The 17273-nt window shown below is 54.3% G+C and overlaps 1 protein-coding gene across 1 annotated transcript in view; it reads right to left on the bottom strand.

The window, feature by feature from the left end:
* Nucleotides 1-15744, bottom strand: part of CDH5 (cadherin 5) — a 36693-nt gene extending 20949 nt beyond the window's left edge. Inside the window, exons 1-2 of the mRNA XM_082677018.1 lie at nt 15646-15744; nt 4059-4272 (exon numbers count right to left, since the gene is read on the bottom strand). Of these exons, the coding sequence (XP_082533144.1) occupies nt 4059-4253 (195 nt within the window). The 5' untranslated portion in view covers nt 4254-4272; nt 15646-15744. The remainder of the gene's footprint in view (nt 1-4058; nt 4273-15645) is intronic.
* Between the last annotated feature and the right edge of the window lie 1529 nt (nt 15745-17273).

The raw sequence follows: 17273 nt of genomic DNA, 5'->3' as shown, positions 1-17273 counted from the left end.
TATATTCTTTTTCAGATTCTTTTCCATTATAAATTATTGCAAGATACTGAGTATAGTTCTCTGTGATGTATGGTAGGTCCTTGTTGTTTGCCTGGTTTATATATAGTAGTGTGTAGATGTTAATCCCACTCCCCCCACTATCCTCGTTGGTAACCATAAGTTTGTTTTCTTTGTCGGTGAGGCTCTGCTTGTTTTCGACGACCGTGAGAGTTTTGAGGAGTGCTGGTTGGGTGTTTTGTAGGATGCCCCCTATTGGAATTTGTCGATGTTTTCCTCACGATTAGACAGACTGAGGTTATAGGTTTGGGGGGGGCCTCCCCTTTTTAACTTATCCCTGTATTTGGATATAACATCTTAATGCCAGAAGCTCTTCTGACCCCTGTCTGTGGATTCAGAAGGCCACTCCGCTCCCATTGTCCAGCAAACAGCTCTGTAAACAAAGGCTCCTGGCTCTGATCTTGGTAAACAGGGACTTCCTTCCCTCCGATGACGTCTTCGGAGCCAGGAGCTGATCCTTGGAGCCCTGTCCTTGCCTCTCCCAGACACCATGCTTCTTCCCAGGGTGGGGACTGCACGGGACCCTCTGTCCCCACGCCAGGTGCCAAGTGCACGCTGTTGGCAGGGGACGGCAGGCCCGAGGCTCTTCGTGCTGCGCAGAGGCCTTCGGGCGAGCCGTCCGAGGCCCGCCGTGTCCGGGCTGGGCGGCACGCCGGCGGCCCTGCTTGCTCACTGTCCCTGACTCAGCCCGTGGGTATTCGTTGGGGGGCAGCCGTTCTCTCTGGAGGTTGATTCACGGCACACTCACCCCCTTGGGAAGGAGTAGATGGGCCGATGGCATTTTCCTCTAGGGCACGGAGTTCACATCGGTGTTGGGAGTCAGGAACCCTGTGCTTTCCTAGGGCTCTATCCTGGTTTCACTGTGTGACCCTGGGCAAGCGCCTTCCCCTCTGAGTGGCCAGACTGAAGGATCTGAATTTCCCAGCCATTCTTGGTGGCCAGAGGAGGCCTGGGCACAGTGAGCAGTGGAGAGGGCCGTGGGCAGGGCTGTGAGTGTAGATTCCCCAGCTGGCTCCACCGCCAGCTGCCATGGCATTTCTGGTGCTGAGGCCAGACTTGACCCTTCCCCATCTAGGGGTCCTTTCTGGCCTGATTCTCTATGACCATAGGGCTCCCCCATCTCCAGCATGTGTGGGGTTCTTTGTCTGATACATGCTGCCCTTCTAGACCAGGGTGGGCAAACTGTTTCTGTAAAGGGCCAGATAGTAAAAATTTTTGACTTTGTGGATCATATGGTCTTTGGGACAATTACTCAAATCTGCTATTGTAGCATGAAAGCAACCACGACCATTTGTTAAGTGCACGGCGTGGCTCTGTTCCAATAAAACTTTATTTACGAAACCGCATGGCGGGGCAGTTCTACCAGCCCCTATTTATGTATTTATTTATTTAATTGAAGTATAGTTGATTTACAGTGTTGTGTTAGTTTCTTGTGTACAGCAAAGTGATGTGTATGTGTGTGTGTGTATACATCTTTTCCATTATAGGTTATTACAACCTACGGAATATAGATCCCTGTGCTATGCAGTAGGTCCTTGTTGATTATCTGTTTTATATATAGTAGTATGTATACGTTAATCCCAAACTCCTAATTTATCCCTCCCCTGCTTTCCCCTTTGATAATCGTAAGTTTGTTTTCTATGTCTGTGAGTCTGTTTCTGTTTTGTAAATAAGTTCATTTGTATCATGTTTTTAGATTTGACATATAAGAGGTATCATATGATATTTGTCTTTCTCTTTCTGACTTACTTCACTTAGTATGATAACCTCTGGGTCCATCCATGTTGCTCTAAATGGCAAGATTTCATTCTTTTTTATGGCTGAGTAATATTCCATTATTTATAGGTACCACACCTTCTTTACGCATTCATCTGTTGGTGGACACTTAGGTTGCTTCCACGTCTTGGCTATTGTAAATAGTGCTGCTATGAACATTGGGGTTCGTGTATCTTTTTGAATTAGAATTTTCATATTTTCTGGATATATGCCCAGGAGTGGGATTGCTGGCTCATATTGTAACTCTACTTTTAGTTTTTTAAGGAACCTCCATACTGTTCTCCATAGTGGCTGCACAAATTTACATTCCCACCGACAGTGTAGGAGGGTTCCCTTTTTTCCACTCCCTCTCCAGCATTTATTATTTGTAGACTTTTTGATGACAGCCATTCTGACTGCTGTGAGGTGATACCTCATTGTGGTTTTGATCTGCATTTCTCTAATAGCGGTGTGGAGCATCTTTTCATGTGCTTGTTGGCCATCTGTATGGCTTCTTTGGAGAAATGTTTGTTTAGGTCTTCTGCCCATTTTTGATTGGGTGGGTTGTTTTCTTGATACTGAGCTATATGAGCTGTTCATATATTTTGGAAATTAAGCCCTCGTCAGTCACATCATCTGCAGATATTTTCTCCCAGTCTATAGGTTGTCTTTTTCTTTGGTTTATGGTTTCCTTTGCTGTGCAAAAGCTTATAAGTTTGATTAGGTCCCGTTTGTTTATTTTTGCTTTTATTTCTTTTGCCTTGGGAGACTGACCTAAGAAAACATTGCTGTGATTAATGTCAGAGAATGTTTTGCCTATGTTCTCTTCTAGGAGTTTTATGGTATCATGTCTTATATTTAAGTCTTTAAACCATTTTGAGTTTGTTTTTGTGTATGGTGTGAGGGAGTGTTCTAACCTCACTGATTTACATGTGGCCAGCCTCTGTTTTAGACCACAAGCTCCATGAGGGTGTGGACCATGTCTGTCTTTGCCCCCTGACCATGTCCCAGAGCCCAGCCTTGTGCTTGGGACCATAATTCCTCTCACCGGTACACTGATCTTTCTTTAGCTGACCCTGCTTAGCTTCCAAGAAACTGACGTGGTGAGATTTTAAAGCACTGGAAAGGAATTTTTCTCCTCACTGAAAACTCTTGAAATACCTAATCCCCTAATCCATCTCCCTGTTGTGTGTGAAATTCCACCACTAGAGCCATTCCTTTCTTTTTTTTTTTTTTTTTTGTGTTACGCGGGCCTCTCACTGTTGTGGCCTCTCCCGTTGCGGGGCACAGGCTCCAGACGCGCAGGCTCAGCGGCCATGGCTCACGGGCCCAGCCGCTCCGCGGCATGTGGGATCTTCCCGGACCGGGGCACGAACCTGTGTCCCCTGCCTGCATTGGCAGGCGGACTCTCAACCACTGCGCCACCAGGGAAGCCCCTAGAGCCATTCCTTTCAATTAGAGTGTACGATTTTGACCTCAGCAACCTTCTGACACAGGAAGATAGTTCATTAGTCCCTCAGATTAGCTCCAAGCTCTAGGAAGGTGACTGAGGATGGACACGTTTTAATTGGGATGAAATGAGGGTTTAGAGTCATAGGCACCGCCCTGGAGGGCAGGCTTGGGTCAAATGCCTTGTTATGGGTGTCCTAGGATCTGGAGCTCATAACGCCCTAGACTCTAGGGCAAAACACCCTGAGAGACAGGGCTTCCTGAAGAGGTTCAAAGGCCTCGACTAGAGATGGCAAACCGTGGCCTGGATGATGAGCCGTGTCGCCAGCACAGCTCTGTAGAAGTCTGCTCAGGTCTTCCAGACCTCTCAGATGCGCACAGTTAATGGCAGCCTTGGCTGGTCCTGCCCTGAGCCCTGAGCCCCCACGCTAGGCTGCCCGCCTTAGCTTGTGCACGGGGTGGCCCTTCTGCCAGTGATACTCACTCCATAGGCCAAAGTCTGCGAGAAAGATGAACCATTGTGCTCACCATTACTTCCACCACCACCACCACCACCTCCACCTCCACGATCATCATCGTCATCACCACCACCACTGCTATTACCACCACCACCTTCTCCTTGGCTATCACCATAGTCACCACCACCATGACATCTGCCACCTCCACCATCTCTCCCACTATTACCATCACCCTCGCAACGATCATCCCCATCCCTGCAACCACCACAGCACCTGTCACTGTCTTTATCATCACCACCACCACGGCACGCCTCTCCCGCTCTGGGGCCTGAGCCTTACCTTGCCCACATAGTGGGGCAGTGAGCCGTTTTTCTCTTCATCGATGTGCATCTGGTTCCAGATCCAGTCTCTCTTCTGGCGCCGGTGAATGGGCAGCGAGCTGGGGGGGTTGGGTTGGTCAGGTTTGACGGCCGCTGCAGCTAGCAGGCCCAGGCAGGTGCCCCCTGCAGCCAGCAGCATCACGAACACCTGCATCTTCCCGGGACGGACGGCTCTGAGGGACGAGGAGAGAGACCATCAGGGAATGTGGGGTGCGAGCATCTCCTGGGGAGCACTGAACTGTTTAACCCTTCATCCTTCACTCTCTGCTCAGACTAGCAGAACCACACCCTCTTCCCCCGTGGAGCTCCTAGTCTGGGAGGGGAAGCCAGACACAGAAACAATTCCTACTTAAGGGTCACATGTGCTATTGGGCAAGCAAGCATGGACGACAGGGGAGGCTAGAGGAGAGCTGTAGGGAAGGTTTCCTGGAGGAGAGAGCAATGCTGATGTGGATGGTAGCTCCCAAAGCCTTGTGCGGTGGACACCCAGCTTGGATTTTACAGACGGGGAAACTGAGGCACAGAGAAGTTAAGTTCATGGTGGAGTAAATGGTGAGGCTGAGAATACAGCCCAGGTGTCTGACCTCAGCAGCTGACATTTATCAATAAGTGTCATCAATAAGTATAATAAGTACCAAAAAATAAACATCAATAACTATTGAATGCCTGACACTCTTCCAAGCACTTTATCTGTGTTATCGCACTTAATCCTCCCAGTCAGCCAGAAGGTGGGTATAACTGTGGCCCTCACTTTATAGATGAGCAGAAGAAGAGAGAGATCACCCAGACGGGAAGCCTCAGAGTCAAACTCAAACCAAGTCGGCCTGGCCCCAAAGTTCATGCTTCTTCCTACTGCCCTCTCTTGACCTAGCAGCTGCTGCGTGGTGGGATTTAAAGACTCCTCTGAACAAACATGCCCCCGGGCTAGTCCGAGAGCCCCTGGGGCAGCGTTGCTTTGATGTTGTCTTCAGAAGGCTCTTAAGAAACCCAAATGTGGTGACCGAGAGGGCCAGGCCCTCACCAGACGCAGCGCTCACAGTTGGTGATTAGCTTAGGAGCTGTCACGAGAACAGGGGTGGGATGGGGTGCTGGGTAGAGAGGCTGGGCTCGCAGGACCAGCTTCGTAGTTTGTGGGGCGTAGTATAGAATGGAAACATGGGGTCCTTTTCTCAAAAGTTACTAAGAATTTCAGGACAGAGACGGAAGAACGTGAAACCCAGCACGGGGTCCTTTTAAGCACAAGACCCCATGTGATTGCCCCCATGAAAGCAGCCCTTGGGACATGGGATCAACCTGGATGGGGATCTGGGGTCACCCAGAGATCAGGGCCCGGCTTCATCCTGAATTCCAGAAGGAAGAGGGCTTGTCTCACTGCCCCAGGGTGGGTAGAGGCTGTGACCTCGGCTGTCACTATGCCCTCTCAGCCCTTGACCCCATCAGTCTACCCTTGCTGGTCCCTGTGTCACTGACCTGTGGCTCCTGGGATGGTTCAGAGGAAGAAGGCTGGTGGGTGGGAGTGGGAGTCAGAATCGGGGCTCCTGCCTGGAGAGAGGCAAGGGCCCACTGGGTGCTGGGTGGGAGGCCACCTCCCTGGCTGTCGCCCGCCCTGGCCGCAGGGAGAAGCTGGATTCTGCACAGCACAGGAGGTTTCTAAACTCTAGTAACATTTCCTCTGAGACACTGGCGCCAGGCTGTCCTCAGTGAGGGCCGGGGGTGTGTGTGCAGACTGGCCTCTGGGCCTGCTGAGCTTAGCATCCAGCATCCCTGTGGCCCCCAGCTGCTGGCCCAGGCAGAAGTGGGCTCGCAGGGTTTGGCCGGGACAGAGCATTAGCCGGGCCTGGAACGCAGGTGCCATGTGCCTGGGAAGGCTTCCGGTCCCAGTTCCCTCAGTCCTCAATGAGGTGGTCAGACTGGAGGAGACCTGGTGCCCTTTGAGGTGGGCTGTGAAAAGGGCAGCTGCTCTGGGCCGGAGGAAGGCAGTGAACAAAGGCTCAGGGAGCTGAGAGTTCTGCCAGGAAGCTGGTCCTGACTCAGGGGAGGTGGCAGCTGTGACCCCTGGCCAGCCTCGCTGGGCTCAGGCCCGCTGGGTCATTTCCTTCTTTGCCTCGAAAGGAACTGCATGTCTTGCTCCCTTCTTCCTCCCTCAAGTGAGAAGTGACTCAAAAAATGAAAAAGTAAAACAAATAGAAGTGAAACTGAGAAATGGGGAGAGAGAAGTTCTCAAGCCCCTGGGCAGGACAAGATAGGAGGCCGCACCCTGAGCGGATGCGTATTGAGCATCTGCTGTGTGCTAGGCTTTGGGGTGCAGCAGTGAGCGGGACAGACAGGACCTGTCCCCGGGGAGTGCACGCTGTCGTGGGAACCCCAGGAAAATAAGTACATGGGGAAAAGCATCAGGTGCTGATCAGAGGCTCTCAGGGAATTACACTGGGGGACACAGCAGAGGGCGAGGGGGCAGCTGGCTGAGACTTCAAGGCCAGGGGAGGCCTTTCAGAGAGATGATACTCATGCCAACATCGGAGTGTCAGCCCTAGAAATGCCAGGGGAAGGGAGGGTATTCCAGGCAGAAGGATCGGCAAGTGCAAAGTCCCTGAGGTAGAAAAATGGTTTGTTTGTTTGAAGAGCCAAAAGAAGGCCCTTGGGTCAGATGAGCAATGGGGGCTCCAGAAGAGGGGACCAGGTCGGGGTGGTAGGCTGAGTGACAGCCCCCCAAAGGTGTCCACGTCTTCACCCCTGGAACCTGTGAATATTACCTTCCCTGGCAAAGGACTTTCAGCAGATAGAATTAAGTTAAGGATCTTGAAACAGGGAGATTATCCTGGACTATGTGGATAGACCCAGTACAATCACAGCGTCCTTAAAAGATGAAGGCAGGAGGGTCAGAATCAGGAGAAAGGAGACGTGATGATGGAAACAGAGGTTGGGGTGCTGCGGGGCCCCAGGCCAAGGAACGGGGGCGGCCTCTGGAAGTCAAAAAAGGCACGGAAATAGATTCTCCCCTAGAGGCTCTAGAAGGAAACAGTCCTGATTCTCACCCACCGAAACCCATTTCAGACTTCAGACCTCCAGAACTATAATAAATAACTAAATTGGTGGTGTTTCACGCCAGCCACCTTTGGGGTGGTTTGTTACAGCAGCTGGAGGAAACTAATGCAGTTGGGTTGTACAGGGCAGCCTAGAGAGAGCTTTTTCCTAAGCACGAGGGAAGGTGACATGATCTGATTTGAAGAGATCCCTGGCTGAGGTGAGGAGACGGGCTGGGAGAGAGGGGAGACCAGCAGGGGAGGTCACTGTCATCCAGGCGAGAGTTGATGGTGGCCCAGACCAGGTGTAGAGGTGCGTGGCCATGGGATGTGTTTTCGAGGTGGAGTTAACAGGACTTGCTGTGAATGGAATGTAGGGGGTGAGGGATGGAGAGGAATCTAGGATGGCTCTCGAGTCTTTGGCCTGAGCAGTTGGCGGGGGCAGGGCTTTGCTGAGGTTCGGAAGACGGGTAGTGGTACCAAAAGGTCTGTGTGGGCTGCGTCAGGTTGGAGTTGCTATGAAACGTCTCTGTGGCCATGGCCAGCAGCTGCCGGAGACCTGGCCTGGAGTGCGGGAGAAGGTGGGGCTGGGGCAGCTTACAGACGGTCCCTTCCCAGGGCTGGTGCTCAAACTGTGAGGCTGGAACATGAAGGAGGGCAGGTAGCGAGGGAGGAGAAGTGGCCCAGGACAGCCCCATAGGTCTTTCCTCTTTCTCTGTCTCACGAACTTGTCATCCAGGATTAAGCCCAAATGTCCTCCTCTGGGGAGACATCCCTGGTCCTCACCTTGCACCTCATGCATCCCTGGGCATCTTCCACTGCAGCACTGCCTGGGGCTGGTCCCAGGGTTGACACCCAGGTCCCATTGCTGGGCTCAAATCACAGCTTCCTTCCCTTCCTGGAGAATGGCTTTCTCCCTGCCCTGTCTACATCTTCCCTTTTCCCCAAGGCCCAGCCACACCTGACACATGGCTCTCTCCTCTTTGGGTTCACACAGAGCAGGGTGATGGCTGTGATTGCAGGGTCTGTGGTTTAGAGAACGTCAGTTGTGCTGCTTTGCCGCTCTGTGACTGTGCGCGAGACTCTTCACCTCTCTGAGCCTCAGTCTCATCATCTGTACAATGGGAACACTAGTGTCTACCTCTCAGGGTTGTTTTCAGGCCTGAATTAAAAAAAACATTTGTAACATGGCCAAAAAAGTAGCTAAGAATAAAACCAAGCATGTATGAATCCTCGCCGACACTCTGTTTTGCTCTACTGAGTAGTTAGCTTACCATTCTTGTTCCTGAACACCCAACCATTTGGTTGGGGGATTTGCAGGTCCCCACCCTGCTGAATCTACTCCCCCACCCCTCCCCTGACCTCTGCTCTGTATCAAAGGGACTGACCCTTGGCCTGCAGGCGCGGGGTTCTGGTGTTTGGCCAATGGGGGCTCTAGCAGGCATCTGAGGATGGGAGGAGAAAAGTCGGGGTACGTCCTCCCTGCTGCTGTCTGCTCTGGTTCATTTGTACTGCTGTGGCTGCACCTCTCCATCCCGGTAGCTTCTGTGGCTCCCATCCGTCCCTCACTGGGTTCGGGAAACACCCTTCCCTCCTCTTTGTCCCTTTGGTCCTGCGGTGGTCTGCTGCTGGTTTCTGCAGGACTCAGCATCCCGTTTGTTCCCTTGACTGAGCTCACAGCTCTGTAAGTGTTTCCTTCATAAAGTCTCTTCTTTGAAACGCCTCCTCAGTGGCACACTGAAACCTTATCTCACTTAAATCTTGCAAACTGCCAGGTAGTTGTCAGTGATCCCATTTTGCAGATGAGGCTCAGAGAGGTGGAGTGAGCCCTGCTGGGTCACACAGTGGCGAGTGGTTGAGCCAGGATTTGAACTTAGGCTGCCTTTCACCCCGAATAGTGCCTTTCCATCATGCCACTCTCTCTCTATTTCTGCGGTGACATTAACATGTAATAATAATAATAATGGTAGTAATAATAGTAATGATAAGCAGCTGTTCTCCATGTTTGGCTTGCATAGATGAAATCTCATTTAGTTTTCACACGTCCTCAGGATGTAGGAATTATCGTCCCCCTTTCACAGAGGAAGAAACTGAGGCTCAGACACAAACACCTCGTAAGTGGTAGATCTGGAACCCTCACCCAGATTTATCTTTTTCTAAATCCTGGGCTCCTTCTACACCCAATCTCAGAGGGTCCTGAGGGACTTTTCCATCTGAAAAGCCATGTTTATTTGTGTCTTTTGCCTTTTGTGTTAGAAATTTGTCCACGTAAATGGGGGCCAAGAGGAAGGGTTTTATCGAAAAATCGTTCCTCCTCCTCCTGCTGTTGGAGAGGAAGTCAGCCGGCAGGATTTGCTGGACCCACAGCTGGAAACAGAATTTCCCTTGGCCACACCTCTGGAGGTGTGGTCAGAGCACAGCTGGGGTCAGGTTTATTTTAGCCCTTTACTTTCCTATAAGTAGGAGTCACGTCTCTTGGTTGCTCTCACCACGTTTTTGGAGAGATCAGGCCGCTGCCGGGTGGGTTTGCGGTACCACAGATGTGTAGTGGGCCTGAGGATCTTGGAATTGATTTCTGTGCTCAGAAATGCCCAGCTGAGTAGCCCCGGGGCCTTTCCTGACAGCAGACATGAGGGAGAGGGGATTCGCTCGGCAGCTCAGACGTGCCTGCGGGGCACCCGGAGGCCAGGTGCTGGCCCGTGTCCCTGTTACCCAGGATCTGTGATGATGCTCGGTTCCTGGAGCTGTGTTAGAGGCTTTCGGGACAGCTCCAAAGGGACGGATGGATGAGGGTGGGCCCTCTGTGCCCTCGGTCAGTCTGGGAAGGTCCAGGGGGCCCAAAATGAGAGGACAGAGTGTGGCCCAGGCCCCTGGTAATGGGCATGGAGCCCAGGAGAAGGGACAGAGGAACCTCGGAGCATCTGGGGGATGGCTGGGCTCAGTCATGCCCGGATCAGAGGGCAAGGCCTTGGAGAACTCCTGGGTTTGGGTCTGTGTCTACAGTGGGTGGGACCACTGAGCTCAGAACTAGATGCCTGGGTTGGGCCTGAGGACTGGCTCTGAAAGCTGAGCCAAGTTGGCGGGGGCTGGAGAGGTTGTGTGCCTCTGCTCCTCTCCAGTTCCCTGTCTGGGTCTCAAGGGTGCGGTCCAGGGGTTGGGACTCCGCGCTTCCACTGCAGGGGGCGCCGGTTCAGTCCCTGGTTGGGGGAACTAGGATCTCGCATGCTGCGCAGTGCAGCCAAAATAAATAAAGACATTTAAAAATTAAAAAAAAAGGGGGGCTGTTGCTTGGTGAGCCTCGAAGAGGAGCCCCAGCCTGTGGGATGGTAACACCCACCAGGCCTGGTCACAGCTTCTGGCCTTTGCACTTGCCGTTCTCTCACCTCTGCCTGGACTTAGGTCACATGTCACCACTTCTCTGAAGCCCTCTCTAGAGCCTGGAGGTTATACAGTCATTCAACAAACATTTATTGAGCACCTACTATGTGCCAGGTAGTGAACTACAAGTGGGGAGCCTACACAGGCTGCACCCTTGTGTAGAGACATTAACCACTTGATAAAAAACAGTTTCAAATTGTGGTGCTTTGATGGAGGCGTAGAGGAAGATGTGAGAGGGCAGAGAGGGGAGGACCCTGATTTCTCGGAGGGTCTCAGCCCAGCAGTGAATCCTGCCTCTCTCTGATCTGCTGTGAGACAGTTGGCAAAACTCCCTTTGGTCTGTTTCTCAGGACCCCCTGTGTCACTGGTGTTTGGCCTTTTCAAAGGGGCTGTGAGGTCCGCTCAGCTCTGTGCTCTTTAAAAGAAGGAGCCAGGGGGACCCAGAGGGAGATGGAAGGTGGGCGGGTTGGGGCTCCTCCTTTTGTAGTTAAATAGACCCTCGGAAGCCTGGACCAGCTGGGAGCTGCTCAGCGGGCAGCGTGGCAAACGCCCCCGGCCGGCCGGGATGGTTCTGCCCCGACCCTGTTCAAGCCTTAGGTTTCAGGGGCTAAGTCTGAGCGTTTATTGAGCAGACTGGAGGGCCCTTGGGGGTGGGGTAGAGGAAGACTCCAGGTCAGGGATACACACATGACATCCTCAGGCCACACGGACACACAAACGTGCTGCCTACACAAGCACACACCCCTGTCCCCCGAAGAGTCTCCTCTCTGCGGGACTGGCCCCTCTCCCGCCCAGCACGCCCGCCAGCAGCTAGGACAAGACCTGGCAGCAGAGCCCAGCCCCAGGCAAAGCCGTGGAGGGTGGACTGGACGCTCAGTCCCAGCCCAGCCTCCTGCAGACTCTGGGCTGCAGCCCAGAGGCCTTGAGTCAGGGATGAGGGGCCAGGAGGTGGGAGGAGAGGCCCAGAACCTGCAGGGGTGGGGGTGAGGGCGCTAGAGCCCCTGCCCCCTGTGTGGCCCTGGGCGGCTCTCCCACCGCCCTCCCACTCCACACCTCGAGCCTCAGTCTGGGGTCGAGGTTGGAGCCAGTGACCCCCAAACTCATTCAGGAATCACCGGCATTGGGAGGATCAAGGGTGAGTCCCCAGGAGCTGTGGGGCCGGGCAGCTATGAGCTGGCCCCTTGGGGCTTTTTCCTGGTTTGGGGCTCAGTTCAGCCCTGTGACCTGCTCTTGCGGGTCCCAGACCCGATCCTCTCCCCTCGGGTTCTGCCAACAGCCTCCCTCCCTCGGCTCCCCTCAGAGCTGCCCACGCTGCTCCCCTGCTGACCGCTCCTCCCTGGCTCCCCACACCCTGCAGGGTGAAGCCTAGCTCCTGAGCCAGCATTCAAGACCCAGCACGGAGTGTCCCTGCCCACCCCTCTGGCTCTCCTCTCCCTCACCTCCCTGCCCCACCCAGCCTCGAGGAGAACTGGACGTTTATGGAATACCCAGGCTGTTCCCTCTGCCCGAATGCCCTTCCTTGCTGTGGTCCCTGGGTGAATGCTCTGCTCCTTTTCAAGCCCCAGTCCGTACCCCCCACAAGGTCTTCTGATTGGCTCCCGCTCCAGCGCAGCCTCTGCCTGCTGGCGTGAGTGCCTCTGACCAGGCATCCACTTCATCCCGGCAACCAGCGGCGTGAACTCAAGGCCCAGAGGACCTTGAGGTGTCGGTGTCCCTACTGCTGTCTGTCAGCCTGCCTCGGTCTCCAGCTCTGATCTTGCACTCCTTCCCTCCTTCCTCAGAGGATTTAAAACAAATCTGCACAGATCTGCCTACAACACCTTGGGTGGTCAGAGCACATACAGTGGTTGATAGAACTCAGAGAAGCTCCTCCTGTCACCATACAGCATCTCTAATGGCCCATCACTTTGTCAGGCACACCACCATTAGGATTTTGATCCTTTGAGGACAGTCAGATTATCCTTCTTATGGGTCCCTGATGAACATACACCCATGTGCACGGGGCTTCCGAAGGTAGGGCTGACAAAACAGAGATCACGGGTTGCCATTCACATACTCACGGCAGACATCACTAATCAGTTACAGTGTTCGTTTCCCACCGAACTTGAACTCAGCCCCTGAATCCTCAATACAGTCTTTGAGCTAGATACAACCAATTCACCAGACCTAGTGTACGATTCGAAACAAATTTGTCCTGGGGTCTCTGGGTCATTCCCTTATCTCCTAATGGGGCAGCTCAAAGCTTGAAGGAGAGAAAACCCACCCTTGGGAGAGCCTTTTCCAGCCTCCTCTGGGCTTTCTGACTTGGCCTGGGGCTCTGAGGCAGTCATTGGCGGCCACAAGTCTCACACACTTGCCTGTTTGCTCATGAGCTGTGTGGCCTTAGGCCCATTCCTTGCCCTCTCTGAGCTCTAGCTTCCTCATCTCTGATGGAGGATCGAATGAGATCATGGGTACAAAGCCCAGCACACAGTAGGTGCTTAGTAAATGTGTGGGTGTCTCAACCCTCACCTACCCACTCAGCCGGGCCTGGCAGCTGTGGGCTTGACTGGCCGACTCACACCTGACCTCATTTCCTGGTTCTGCCCTGGGCCCACCTCCTGCTCCTGTCTGTTCTCCTCTAGAAGGAAATCTCATTCACTGCCTTCCTGACCCAGCCCCATGGGCCCTCCTTCCCCCTCCTCCCAGTGTCTGCACCTGCCAGAATCTGATCGTTATGCTGTGGCAGACAATCTGGAGGTCCCTGAATGAGTTTAGAGACTATGTGGTCCATCCCTTGCCCTAGAGAAATTAGAAGACTGAAGCTCAGAGAGCAGACCCAAGACCTCCCAGCATCCTCTGGGGCTCCTGCTCTTCCTCCAGGGAGTCTTCTGTGATTTCTCCACCCAACATCAGCTTGGATCTGGGTTACGATGGGCTTGTCAGTATCTCTCCAGCCAGAAGCCAAGCTACTGAGGGCAGCAGTTGTCTCCTAGAACATTCCTCCCCCAGGATCATTGGGCTCCTGGCTCATCCTGGTGCCTGCTTCTGTGGCTTGAACTGTCAGGTTCAGTCCTCCCTGGCTTCTCCCCTCTCCAGGCTTCCCTATGGAGTGTGACAGGGCAGTGGGGTCAGAAGGGGCTGGCCTCATTCATATCCTCCTTTCACCTCATAGTAACTGTGTGACCTTGGACTGGCTGCTCAGCTTCTCTCAGACTCTGTGGTCGTGTCTGTCAAATGGGAATTCTTTTAGTAGCTTCAAGGATGCCGAGGGGGTGCAGAGAGGTGATGGAAGTAGTAAGGGATGGATCCCATGGGCAAGGGGCTCAAGATTTTTTTCCCTGAGCTAGTGGCCAGTGTGTCCACTGTGTATCCCCGAGGCAGCAGCAGAGCTGTGAGTCATCCAGCTATGGGAGAAAATAAGCATGGCCCCTCCAGCTTCCTGCTCCCATGTCCGGCCCTTGTTCAGCAGCACAATCGCTCAGGTCTAGACTGCAGGGTGGGCAGCTTAACCCCTGCAAGGCCAGTGGGCCCCTCGCCTACCCCCTCACCACTGGAAGCCAGAATTAGCAGGGCTGCCTGGGGGCGCAGAAGCTCCTGGGCCCCTCGATCACCTCCAGGCTGGCACCTACACATGGCTGGACTCAGGCCAGATGGGAGGGTCCCGCTGTTCCCCATCACCTGAAGATGAACCAAAATTCTCGGTCCTGCTACTTACTCATGGCCTTCTGCATCACTGGCCCTCCTGCCACTCCCTGCTCTGAAAACCTTCTGGCTGCACTGGCCTCTCCAGGTCCAATGAGCTGCCCAGGCTCCCTGCCTCCCCTGGAATGCCCTTCGTCTCCTGTCAGGATCCTGTCTGCCCACCACCCATGGCAGAAATGTCCATGGGGTGGGGGTGAGGAACAAGCACAGTGCTTGGCGTGGAGTAGTTGCCCAGAGCGCTCGCTGGAGGATGAGCTGATGCATCTCTCACCTACTGGGGACGGACCGACCTCAGGGGTCAAAACCTTTGTGACCCTCAAGCCATGGTCAGCTCTGGGTGGCAGGTAAATTCAGCTGTGATTTCTTAAAGCTCCCCTCCTACGATCCGTTCCTGGTACCAAGTGTGTATATCGCTTCCTTTAATTGCCTCATGAAAAGACCCTTTCTTCCAGTTTACAGATGAGGAGGCCGGCACATGAGAAGCTGCATGGTTCTGGAAAGAGCCTGGGCTTTGGGGTACGAGTTCTTGCTCCAAATCTCAGTTGCCTCAACTGGGAAATGGAGAAAGGCTGTATGTAATTCATCGGCTTGCTGGTAATATAAAGTACTGAGCTCCAGTGCTTCAGAGCCTTCTGTAGACATCATTTCCAGCTCTCAAGATGAACCGCAAAAAGAATCGCTATCTCCGTTGTTCAGAGAAGCAAACTGAGTTTGGGAGACACTGAGTAATTTTCCCGAAGTCACGCTGGAAGCGAGTGGTAGAGCTGGGATTTGTATCCAGGACGGCTCTCACCCTAGACCGCCTGCCTCCAAGTCTCTGGGGGGAACTTCTCTAAAATTATGAGGGCTGCTGGGTCCCTTGGACCCCAATCTACGGGTACCTCGGTTTGGGGGGAGAAAAACTACAGCTTCCGCAGCTCGTACCCGGCCCCTACGGTGTCTGGGGAAGGAGGGGAGGGGATTCCACAGGTAGGGCCTCAGGTGCCCAGAGTCAAGCCTCAGCTTGCCTGTACTGAAAATGGGGGCAGTGGCTGACAGGGAGGGGCGAGGCTCCAAGCTCCCCTTCCAGGGCTCCTCTCCCAATCCCAGCACAGAGCCTTCGAGGGGATGGGATGATGTCATCCGTGGTAAATCCTCTCTCGTGGGGCAAGGGGCACCACTCGGGTGCCAGTCCTCTGCCCCTGGCATGCTGGGCGACTCAGGCGGAATCCTGCCTTCTTAGCATCTGAGCCCAGCACCCACAGAAGCCAGTGGGCCCTTGAGTCTGGGAGTCTACCTGTGGGAGAGCCGAGCTTGCCCCTTCCCTGAGAACATCCCTTCGTGTCCGCGGCACCAGCCCTGGGCGCACCTTTCCCAGCTCTGTTGTGAGCCAGGAGACCCAGTCTACCCCAAGGAGTGGCGTTTCCCTGGGAGCCGATGATGACCATTCTACGCATGGGGAAGTCAGGGACCCTCACTCACCTTGCCTGTGGGCTGAGAGGTGTGTCCGTTCCGTCTGGCTGTCCGGCCGGGGCTGATCGTGCCGTGGAACTGTGCAGAGCTCGGCCAACAGCCTCTGGAGGGGAGCCCCACCCGGCGGTGAGGGAGGCCTGGCCGCCGCCCCTTCAGGTTTTCCAGCTGGCCCTGGCCCATGTGCACCCCCCCACCCCCACCAAGGATGGTTTCCTGTTATTGTTCGTTTGTGAGGGCCGGGCTGGCTGCAGAGAGGCAGGCCCCGTGGTGGGCGGCCTCCTCGGCCCAGCTGGGCTGTCCCCATGGAGGCCTAGCCCTGGACTTGGCTGGGACGCTTAACTCGGGCCCCAAGCCCAGGCCTCAGCTCTGGGGCTTTGAGCCCAACACCTGCCGAGGGGCTTCGTTCATCTTCCTTGTGACCCCGAGGGCAGGTGCCGTCACCCCCACTTTATAGCTCATGACACTGAAACTCAGCAAGTTTAAGGTGCTTGTCTACTCAGCTGGGGCGTAGCACAGCCAGAAATCCAGCCTGGGTCGCCCCGGGCCCAGAGCCAGATTTTCCCAGGTGACTCCATGACATGCTGGGGGAGGGGCAGACTTTGCAGTGGCTGGGGAGGCCTCAGGGCCCTGCGGTGGGGTGGGTAGGAGATGGGAACAGGCTGCAGCTCCTGGGTCTGTGAACTGGATTGACTTCCGCTGGGCGTAGGCCTGGGTTCCAGCTGTAAGGTGCCAGCCTGGGTGTTGGGGGTTAGGGGTGCGCCGTCTGGGTTTAGGAATGTCAGGCGGAGCCAGGTGCCTGATGGGCCAGTCATGCACTTCCACCCCAGCCTCAGTTTCCTCTTCTGTAAAATGGGGATAATATAACCTCAGCCTCACATGGCTGTTGAGATAGACAAGAGTCCAAGAGGGGTGTGGAAGATGGGGAAGCTGAAGGCAGGACCAGGGACCGTTAGAGCCAAGAAGCTGTGGGCAGAAGCCGCTCAGATTCTGTGAATCACGAGAGTTACAAGAGGAGGTTTTACAAACTGCAGATACCGGGGCCCCGCCCCAGTCCAGCTGATTGGGAATCTCCCAGGGCAGGTAGTGGAAATCTTTGACTAGTTGCCCCTGTTTTTCCATGGATGGATGAATGGCTGGGAAGTCCCGAACTGGTTCTCTTATACAGCTGGGCAAACAGAGACCTGAGAGGGAGAGAGCCTTGCCCAGGGGCACTAAGTCAGTGGACGCTGGTGTGGAGATGGGGAACGGAGTGGGAGGGTATTTTGGGGGGAGGGGAAGATAAAGATTTCCCTGTTCCAGGCATGTTGAGTTTGAGATGGCTTTTAGACACCCAAGTGGCCATGTCAGATTGGCAGCTGGAGATGGAGGTAGATAGTTGGATATAGGTGGATACGGTTGGGGACGGGGGTGGATTTAGTGGAGACAGTTGGAGACAGTGGGAGACACTCAGCCTGGAGGTGAGCTTGGAAGCCCTGAGCGTATGGCTGGCACCTGAGGCCTTGGCAGCGGACGAGCTTACAGGGAGGGAGGCCCCGGGCCTCTGAGATTTGTAGCTTCCTTAGGAGAGAGCCCAGGGAGGAAGGAGGGAAGCCAGGGGTGTTGACTGGGTCAGCCTGGGAAAGGTGAGCACCGAGACT

This window comes from Grampus griseus (assembly GCF_964374135.1).
Source record: "Grampus griseus genome assembly, chromosome: 19".
Classification (NCBI taxonomy): Eukaryota; Metazoa; Chordata; class Mammalia; order Artiodactyla; family Delphinidae; genus Grampus; species Grampus griseus.
The sequence above is the reverse complement of the archived record's forward strand: the minus strand, read 5'-3'. Positions and strand labels throughout refer to the sequence as shown.